The sequence below is a fragment of the Vigna unguiculata genome, chromosome 3 (genome assembly GCF_004118075.2).
Source record: "Vigna unguiculata cultivar IT97K-499-35 chromosome 3, ASM411807v1, whole genome shotgun sequence".
NCBI classification, from domain to species: Eukaryota; Viridiplantae; Streptophyta; class Magnoliopsida; order Fabales; family Fabaceae; genus Vigna; species Vigna unguiculata.
The window spans coordinates 55,163,990-55,174,907 of record NC_040281.1 but is presented as its reverse complement, the minus strand read 5'-3'; the positions used below and the strand labels follow the sequence as shown (position 1 = coordinate 55,174,907).

The 10,918-nt window shown below is 29.4% G+C and overlaps 1 protein-coding gene across 1 annotated transcript; it reads right to left on the bottom strand.

Annotated features, from left to right (window-relative positions):
* On the bottom strand, window positions 1-2,884 carry LOC114175700 (myb family transcription factor EFM). Its single transcript, XM_028060485.1, has 4 exons — window positions 2,307-2,884; window positions 1,365-1,979; window positions 1,005-1,081; window positions 1-798 (listed from the first exon to the last, which is right to left on the bottom strand). The coding sequence occupies exons 1-4, from the start codon at window positions 2,494-2,496 to the stop codon at window positions 328-330; spliced, it is 1,353 nt and encodes a 450-aa protein (XP_027916286.1). The 5' UTR covers window positions 2,497-2,884; the 3' UTR covers window positions 1-327.
* Between the last annotated feature and the right edge of the window lie 8,034 nt (window positions 2,885-10,918).

Here is a 10,918-nt window from a genome sequence, read left to right as displayed (position 1 = left end):
TTCCATGTGAAACTTAAGGGTAAATTTGTAACCCAGAAAATGCCAATTATAGGAATCCAATTCTTCCCTTGATAGTAGTACACTGATACTGATACATAGCAGCATCAATACTTTGCATCTGGTAAAGCAAAAACAAAACAAATGTCCACTTTTATGCCTCTTTTACCCTCTGCAGCAGAGGCTACCACAGAAATATATGCAAAAAGTACAGCTTAGGATATTTTGTTCTACTTAGTTTGTTTTTTCCCATTCTTGTTAATGAATAGTTGAACATGCATGGGTAGGATGCAAGCAAAACCCTAATTCTAAAACCACTTCTCACAAACCCTAGAATTTCAGAGTGATTTCACTCCCATTGCTCTCTTCACCAATCCCTTTCCTCTCCCCTTCGTTCTCCCCACTCTCTCCCTTCCAGCTGCTACTCTCCGACTTCCCGTCCTCTATGCTCTCCGACCTCTCTCCTCCGCCGGGAACGTCCGATTCCGGCGACCCATGCCCGTGTGCCGCTGCCTTGTACATGTGTAGGTGGTGCAGCGGGTTGTGATGAGGCGGAGGAGGCGGAAGCAGCTGCTGCTGCGGCGCCGCGGTGTAGAACTCTTGCGGCACAGGAGTGGCAGTGCAGTAGTGTGGCGGCGGCGCGTGAGAGGTTGGGTGGGCGCCGTAGAGAGTTGGGGTGGCTGTGTGTGCCGCAGTGGCATATTCCGGTGGGACCCAGATTCCGCCTAGGACCACGAGTTGTGGAGCTGCTGCAGTCGCTTGAGGACTTGGACTGGGTCTTCTGGTGTGAAGCCTGTATTTCTGTTAACAGAATAATTAAGAAATTTAATTATGAATTTTACCTTAATTAATTGGTTGAAGAAAAGAACACGGTAACAAAACTACAAAAAGTTCGTTTTGGGATGCAGAACGGTAAGTCAGGGTGACAATGACAGTAATAGTACAGTAACAACAAAGTTGCCTGTCTGTCTGAACATACATGCAGAATTTAACAGAAAAACATTTACCTGCAAATGGCTTTTAACTTCATCATTGGTCAAACCGTCAACCTTCATCAACTCCCTTATCTGTTTTGGTGTTGCCACTGTCAAAAATTCAAAATCACACATAATTATTCACTGCTGCGAAATTCACATAAACCTTTTTCTTAATATATTTGGTTCTTTTATTTCCAAAGACCGTGAAAAATATTAGAAATCCCTTTCTTTATCACAACCTTTAAAGTAATTGATATTATAAAGCTAATATGTTATATTTGTAATACGCTTTCTTGTCGGACACAAAAAATTGAATATTTATCAAAGTTATACAGTTAACAAAACAAAAGAAAGAAACAATTAACTATGTTAACTTAAACTGTTATATACCTTGTGATCCACCGAGCATCTGGAGAGCATTAACAAATCGACGGTGCAAGTCTGGTGACCAGCACCTTCTAGCTTTTCTATGAGTTTGCGCAGTGGTTGTTGTTGTTTGTGCGAGAGATGATGCAACTGGGCTACCACTTTTTCCTTGATCAACCACAGCACCATCACTGCCAGAATTCTCCTTCTTATTCTGACACGAAACTCCCTTTTCCGCCTCTGCACGTTTCTTGTCCTCCATTTCTTTCTCGGAAGAGGCAAGGGCCAGTTCTGGTAGAGGCCGCAATGTAGAGCCTTGGCAGGAGTTTCTCTCCTTTGAGAATGGAAGGAAGGCTCCTCCACCGTTCCTCTGTTTGTTGTCTAGACCCAGCTTGGGGCTGATGCTGAAGCCTATATCAGCTTCTTTGGGTGATGTTAATGTTGGTTGTTGTTTGGTTCCTTCACTCGCCTGGCTCCACAGTTGCGCAGATGTCATCCAATTTGCCTTGTCAGACATGTTTGTTGCCTTCTCTGAGCTTTCCGAGGCCAAGTGCTTCATGGGTATGAATTCTTCCAGAACTGGTTTTGCACCATGGTTTACTTTAAAGGCTTGGAGTTGCTGTCTTGAAGCCTCCATGGCTGTTCCAATGAAAAGAATTGCGTGGGCAATCACTAAATTGTTTGGTGTGCACAGAAGAATATTATAGAAATAAATCATGGTTTCGTGTTCTTAACATATAAGAAGGATATGATGATGATATATAAAGGTTAATCATACATTCAAACTAGACTTTATTAGAAAATCTGAATTATAAGAAAACAAAATCCTGAAGGGGTTAAGTTGTTAGTGTTGCATATATTTGAAATAGAATCGGAAGGTTGAATCTTTAAGGTTTACGATTGTGTATGTTTATGTTGAATTAATTTAATGGTGGGTTTAATGAAAGGATGATTTGAATTGTGTACCGTTGGTGAGAAGTTGCATGCAGAGAGGAAGCTCACGCTTGAAGGCGTCAATCTTGAGACGTTCTTCCTCTAAGCGAGAGAGGAATTCTTCAAGCTTGTAGGTCTGATCAGTTTGATCTCCAAAGGATTTGAGTAGCAAGGAATAGCTTTGGGGCTTGCAATCGAGACTAAGTTCTGATGGTGATGCCATTCCCTAATTTCACGTATAGTTATAGCAACTGATTCAGAAGCAGTCACTGTTTAAGATATGTTCATGCCAAAATAGGAACAGGGTGGTATGTGGGAACAAACAAGAGCAAAAGAGCGTGTTTGGCTTCTTCCTTTGTGGTTTTTGGTGGGGCGAGAGAGAGAGAGAGAGAGAGAGAAAGGGAAGTAATGTTGTTTCTGAACACAAGGAGGATCGAGGGAGGATCGTCTTCTTTTTAGAGGTGAGTTCAATGGGAATAAAGCAGGTTCAAGAGAGAGAGAGAGAGAGAAAAGAAAAGAAAAAGCATGGGATAAAGCAGAGGGAAGTAACTTCCTACAAAGAACCAATGCAAAAAAAGTGCAAAAAATGAGAGAGGTGGTGTGTTAGAAGGAATCAGAGAGTCTGACATTAGAGGGTCATGTGCTTAGAGCCTGGTTTTAGAACCTCTCACTGTACTTGTACGAATTCAAAATCACTAATACAAAAGATGATTCTTCTTACTGTTACCCCTTTTTTTTCTTTACTCCTTTCTCTCTTTTTATCCTTTTATTTTCCCTTTCTTTTCATACTAGCTACGCCTGTGCGCAAATAACACTCAGATTCTCCAACAATTTCAAATCAAAATCTTATTATCTTTTCTTCCTTTCACCACTCATATATCATTATGTATATGTATGTGTATGTGCATGCATGTGTATCTAGTAGCATAATTATAGTATGTGGTGGTATTGGTGTTACAGAAGCAATTAATGAATCTGTGATGATGAATGAATGAAAAGAGTGTTTGAATTGTGGGGGAGCATATACCATGAACATAATTTTTACCAACACAGTGAATAAAGAGAAAGGGAGAAAGAAGGAGAGGGAAAGCACATATTCAAATAGGAGTTTAGTATCAAACTAGCTTGCAACTTTCTCTTTGAGTCCAAAAGTTGCATAATTGTCATGAATTGGAGTGCATTGAGGGAAGGGGAGGAATATCTAATCTAAAAAACTAGACACTCACTATACAGAATAAAATATTTGCCTCCAAGAAAGGAATATCTTAGTTCCAATTCTGCGACTCTAAATTAAGGGAACACAACCCACTAAGCTTAAAGGGAAGAAAAAAAAAATCATGCTCTAAAAGAGTGATAAAGGAGCCTAGCAGAGGAGAATCTTCTTCTGCTACTATCTTTAATGAAGTGGGTAAGAAGCTAAGAAGATTCTCTTTTGCATGTTAATCGAATTTTCGTTATTTTGGTTAGAAAGCCAGGTGCAGAACCATCACTCACAACAATAAGGCGCAACCAGGGTTTTTCCAAAGTTCTTATGTTCATATGGTTCATTGATTCGATCACGTCTCGTTTACTTCATTCTTTGCGGGTTTCACACAAACAATAAAATTAAACTCTACTTTTTCATTAAATTATTTATTAGAAGTATAAAATATATACTAATATCGCTATTTTCTTACTTAAAAATTTCTTGTCAGTTTCATCTAGTGAAAAAGTGATAATAAACATATGTATTATTTGCATTTTTGGTTATGATAATTTTTCTTATTTAGTATAATTTGATCACATTATTCTCTCAACAATTCCTTAAGCATCTATGAAATTATTCATTTCAAGCCTATATTCGGGGACTTTCATGTATTCATGATAAATTATTATTATGGCCACAATCAGTCAATTGTAAATTGTACAAAGTCAAAACTACTACATGATATATATACATATTCTCTAGTCAATTTTTATTTTATATATCTTATAAAATAAGTCAGAATTTTATAAGTGTTCCGAATAGTTTCAATGAGTATATGATGCTTATTTGAACTTCCTAATATAAGTCAATGAAATAGATGTATTCAAAGTAAAGCTTGCGATTGTTATTTATATTAATTGTTCAAAATACACAGGCTAAAGAAATTAAAATGGATGAAAATAAAGACTGATTAATTATAAGAAATAATGTAAAAGACAAAAAAAAAAGTTGAATATTGGTCTTTGAGTTTTATATATTGCAATAGATAATAGATAATATAACTTGATTTTGGAAATTATATTTTTTGTGATTTTTAATTTTTTAACGTTTTTAGTTTGTTGAAAATTTAGGTTTTATGTTGTTATTAACATTTTATAAATAATTTTATCGATATTTTAAAACACAATGGTTTTTAACTATTTTATATTTATTTAATATATTTAAAATATTTAATAAGTTCTATTTTTATTGCTTTATTTATAGTATTTCTGGTTTTTTGTTTTCACTTTGAAAGTAATTTTATTATTTTTATTTATAGTTATAAAAGAAATTATTGTATTTCATTTTAATTATATATATATATGTATATATATATATATACATATATATATATATATATATTACATTATTTACTTTAAATATAATACTATTCAAAATATTTAGTTATTAATAGGTATTATATTCATTTTGTTTTTCTCGATATTTGTATATTATGTTTTTTATTTAAACCTTTTTGTATTCATTATGCCATTACATTTTTTGTGTTATTACTATATTATTTTTAAAAGTATATTTTAAAATTTTGTAACTATTACAAAATATAATATAAAATTAATAGTAGTATATATATATATATATATATATATATATATATATATATATATATATATATATATGAAATAAAATGAATAGTTGAATTAATTTATAAATATAGACTTACAAGAGTTTAAAATTAACTGAAAACTAAAGTTATAAATACTTAATATTTTATCAATAAAAAAAATTATATACAAATATCATATACGCATGTTAATTTCCATCGTTTTACATCTATCAATTACTAAACCTATTATTTTAATAAATGCTTATAATTTAACAATTCATATATTTTTGGGCTATTATCAGTTAATTTTCAAATTAACTCATCAACCATTATATATAACTTACCCAACCTTGTGGTTTCAGTTTTGTTTCAACTTCAATCCCTATGTTTTTTTTTTTTTTGAGATCATCTTTTTGTTTTAGGACGTAAATTTGGAATATACATAATCTTCGATTCAATTAAATTCACCTTGCTAGCTCATTACGGTACAGTAGAATGTTAAAGTGTTGACTTTTTGTATTTCCCCTGAAACATAGTTTCGAGTCCCCATTGAAACTTTTATGCGTTGGGAAAACTGTACTAGAAAATAAATTTCTATTGAAAATTCGACTAGTTCATTGTTTTGTAAATCCTCCATTTCAATGTTATTCACAGTTTTATTAGAATATACCCAAATAAATGTGACAATCTATAATAATTCATGTACCAATCAATTACACTGGTCACTGTAATACATCCTATGATTAGCTTCAAACTAAGATAAATACTCCACATGAATTAGCATTAATTACAATTCGAACTTTGAACTTAAATTTAGTATAATTTTACAAAATTATGAACTGGTCATTTGGATCAAATCCTATACCTTAACCAATATTTAACCATTCAATACATTTACATATACTACTTTAATATTCGAACTTCTTAACCCATATTTTACAAATATGTATGAAAGTTTTATGCATTTTAGTGTAAAAATGAAGTCTTGTGACTCCTTATAGACTAAAGTTGTAGGTTTTCTATATAAGTTCCTTTTATATTAGAAACTATTGGTTTAATTTTATTATTCTAAGCATCAAATATCTTCGTTAGGTGTTACGAAGATTGTTAAACTCGAGATTTAAATTACAAGATTTTACAATTTTATATAGTATTTATGAGTCAGATTCTACATATAATTGTAATATAGTCAGATTTGTAAAATTGTCTAACAAAATCATAAAATCAAGTAGATTGTTGTTTTTTTTTCGAATTTTATGTTGCATTACCTGTTCATATTCTATATTCTTTGGTGAACAATTAAAAATTTAATTTACTTACATTGTTATATGTGTTGTCAGTCACGCAATAACTTTTCATCTAACTAAATTAAATATTAATACAATTAAAATTCATTTTTAATAAAAAAAAAATTAATACAATTAAAATCCAGCTACAACACACCACAGCACTTCTCAATTAAAATTTAATACAATTATAATTTTCTAATCTTGTTGCCACCATCTTAATCTTGTATAGACCCATAACATAATTACCTTTGGTATTTATTAATTATAACTTTAATGTTTATTACTTCTTGTATAAAAAAAATAGAATAACGTTATTATTTATTATTTCTTATATAAAATAAATTTATATTAATGTTATTTATGAAGGCGAAAACAATTTGTTTTCTAATTTATTTTTTTTCTGTTATTTTATTTTAATTCTTTTCATATTCTCATATTTTAATATATTAATTATTTTCATATACATTTTAAATGATAAAATTAGATTAATCTATATTCTTAATAAAATCGAATAATTATTTATATATATATATATATATATATATATATATATATATATATATATATATATATATATTGAAAGTTAGTATTCATGTTACGATTTCATGATTTATTATTACATGAACAACTTATTATCGTACTTATAATCTTGATTTTAATTATATGGGTTAGTATTCGAAACTAAAATTGAAAATAAGTTTTTATAGAAACTAAAAATAAAATCAATAAAATAAATACGTATTTAAGTCTTCAAACATTTTAGCAGTAATGATCTCATAAATTCACATTTACGATCTTAGTAATACATAAAAATGTGAAATATTTTTTATTAATTAAGACTTAAAACTGTTCCGCCTATGTAGAAATAAAGATCACTTTACTACTAAACACAAACCACAAATATTTTTGTAAAACCTAAAACTTGTCATAATCTGAGATATTATGTGAGAATCTGTAACATTGTCTTGCAGTGTGTGAATACTAAAACTTAGTTAAAAATTGAAATCTTTACATCTCATGCTTCATGGGATGCACCAACAAAAGATTATGAGATTTTGAATTAAAAAAATAGAAAGGAAAAACAGTGTGGGTGTGAAAGTGAGAGGAAGATTGCATCAAATTCCACGAGCTTTCAATAAAAATGGTTGGTTGCTTTCTAACTTCACTCTTCTTCTACAAGCTAAACTCCAACTCACACCTTTTCTTCGGATTCTTCCTTTTATTTCATTTATTTTTCTCTCTTCACAAAAAGAAAAGAAAAAAAGAGTAAAAGAAAAAAAAAAGAAAAAAAGAAAAAATTGATATTACTATTATTATTATCTCGAGACGCGTGTCCATAATATTCTTTCCTATCGTCCTTCTTCTGAATATCCCTTTTGCGTGGCCCATTTGCAGTCCCTGTCAGAATATTCCTCCCTTCTGCCATTTTCACCATATTCTTTTCTTATTATTCTGCAACTCACATTTCGCCTAATTTCTTTTTACTTATTTTAACATGCTGTGAAGTAACATATTCAACTAAAGATTTATTTATTTATTTTTAACAAAATCAAATTAATTTAAAAAATATTGATTCTCTTAAGAGAAATACACATGTTGGTCATCGTATCATGCAAAAATTTAAATTAATGTTAATACATAATATACATGATGAGGATTAAATTGAAGAAACCTAATGTGTTTTTTTTTTTTTTTGTTATGAGGTATATTTGCATTGAAACAACTAAAAATGAAACAGAAGCAAAAATGGAATGAAGCTTGTCACACTAAAGTTTTCTAACCTGCTCGCCACACGTGATCTATTCGATAGAATATGAAAATCTTATCCACGTATTATTTTTTTCTAAAGTTTGTTCCTCTATTTAGAGATTGTAGACAAATAATTCTTCAAAGTATTCCTCTGGAACATTATAGCTCAAGTATCACCTTTTATCCACCTTACAAAATATCTCCAGATAAAACATATTCATTTCATTTTTTATTTTTTAACACCCCGTCTTCACAACAATGGTTTCTTTTGAGAATAGCATAAAATAGAAAATTCAAATAAGATATTAAAATCATCAATATCATAATTTATATATATAAATATTCCTCTCCATTGGGAGATTACAATTGAAAACACTTTTTCTCTTTTTTATGCTTTTTTTTATGGATAAAATTATAAAAGTATATTTATGTAGAGAAGAGACATTATTTTACATTCACTTAAAATTATTACTCCAATCAAATAATAATTATTTTCAATTATACTTTAACTCATTTACAATTTAGTCGTTATTTATTCTATTATTATGGTTTTAAATCAGAACCCTCATATTAGATACTAAAAGGTTAGATTATACAGAACTATTTTTAGATTTCATACAACCATATAAGAAAAATTTAGAGATAAACCTTTACGATTCAAAGAACCTATAATAAAGGTAAGGAGTAAAAAATTGAAAAATCAAATCAAATATATTAAAGACTCCTGAATGTTACAAGCAACTGGGAATTCAGAAATTCAAAGGATATAATGGTTTGGAACACATTTGAAAGATAATTTTTAGGAAATTAGTTTATGTTTTTGGATTCTGTGTTTTCTTTTCAAAATTAGTTATTTTTCAATATTTTTGGGCTTTAGACTTTCTTTTATAAATTAGATCATGTTTTTATATTTTTGGGCTTGGACCTTTCTAAGTTTTCTTAAACTTATGTGTCTATATATAAAGGTACCAAAAACTAATGTAGATACTTTTGAGTCATATTATATGCATTTGCATTATTTGAGAGAGAATTCTCTTGGTTCTTGGATTAGAACTCTGGTTCTTATCAAAGATTAACATATTTGTGGCGAATCTCCACTTGACTTATCAAGTTACAAGATTGTGACATCTTCCATTCCCTATCTCATTCCACATTCTTCTCTAATTTATTTTTGTTTGTCATTCTTTTGAAGGATTCAAATTCAGAAACGATCGTACTCTTTCCTAAATAGGATCGTATCATTACATTTTTTTCATTTCATTAATATGACATTGCACGCATTTTACAACATATCAAACAAATATAATGCATATTACAAGTGACTAAATTATTATTTACACTGGATTACTCAAGAAAGTAATATCATTAGTTGCAAGTAATATTACTTTTAGGATCGAGCGCTTACCACTAGGCCAAAAACTATAGCTATTAAAGATTAAATCATCCTATAAAAGTTACTATCAATGAGTCTGGTGTGCAAGACACTAAAGGCTAATGTAGAAAATAATTGTGGTCGATAATGAGTTTGTGCAAATCAGTAGTTGCAAGAATGATTCAAGAAGATATATTGACTGTATGTGTTTATGAGACTTTTGATGAAGGGGGGTATATTAATTCTCATGTGGGTATTCATCAAAATTCCAAATCAAGTATTATGAAGAAGAGAATAATAGAAAAATTCTATAAAATTGAAAAGTTGATTTGAAGGTTATCATTACAATTTAATAAGTTTCTTTGATGTAGAGCGACTTGGGTCTTGCGTGTCATTAAAAAATTTATAATTTTTGTTAGAAAAATTATACGAGAATATGTATTTGAAATTTTTGTTAGAAAAATCAGATGTTAAATAATAATACTTTTGAATATTTATATGTTAAATAATAATACTTTTGAATATTTATGGATTTGGATGTTGAAATACCAATTGTTTTATATTAATTTTTTCTCTTACATGTGCTTCTCCTAAAAAATATTAGTTTATCAAATTTTTTTCTTTAAATTTCAACTTATTGTAAAAACACATCTTCTGATTGCAGATCATATAATTTCACAATACATGCAAATTACAATGATTATGATGATTTTTTGGTTATATTAAGTAGAAAAATTTTATATAACACTAAAATTGGCCATTTCATATTGAGATTATTCTTTGGTATTATTTTATTTCTTTGAATCTGTAAATAATAACACAAATAACATTAATTTTCTTAAACTTTTGTTCTACTCTCTTTTGATACAATTTTGAAAAAAAAGAAAATTCTTATATAAGATCATATTTCAGGCTATTATATATAAATTTCTCGTATCACATAGTAATTATTTTATCTTAAGAAGTGGTTGTACTTTAACCTATTTATAATTTAATAATTTTTTATGATGTGAGAAGCATGTGTCATTAAATTTTCAAGTAAATCAGGTTAATCTGTTGGGACAACCAGCCTAGTGATTAAATTAATCAATCTGCTTAATATTTGTCGGCTTGGTACGTTGGAAAAGACAAGGTTGAAATATTTGACTAATACGTTTAACCCATTAATATTTAAGGCGTATATGAAGTATTTATCTGCTCTTAATTAACTCAATTATCAATAAGCCTAACTAATAAAAAATGTCAAATCACGATGTTCTGATATTAATTTAAGTTAAATTAATTATATGTATAGACATGTGTATAAGAATTATTCCTCATATATTAGAGGTTAAATTACTATTTTGATCCCTCTATTTGTCATGAAATTTCAGTTGATCCTCAAGTTTTTCGTTGTCTCAATTTGGTCCTCATTTTCTAAAAAATGACTCAATTTGGTCATTACCG

What these genes read in the sequence shown, in the direction of transcription:
- LOC114175700 (XM_028060485.1), bottom strand. Translation starts at nt 2,496, where the DNA reads ATGGCATCACCATCAGAACTTAGTCTCGATTGCAAGCCCCAAAGCTAT. An exon ending in CATGCAACTTCTCACCAACG is followed by an intron (nt 1,980 to 2,306) that starts GTACACAATTCA and finishes TCATTGGAACAG; the next exon opens with CCATGGAGGCTTCAAGACAG. An exon ending in GATGCTCGGTGGATCACAAG is followed by an intron (nt 1,082 to 1,364) that starts GTATATAACAGT and finishes AATTTTTGACAG; the next exon opens with TGGCAACACCAAAACAGATA.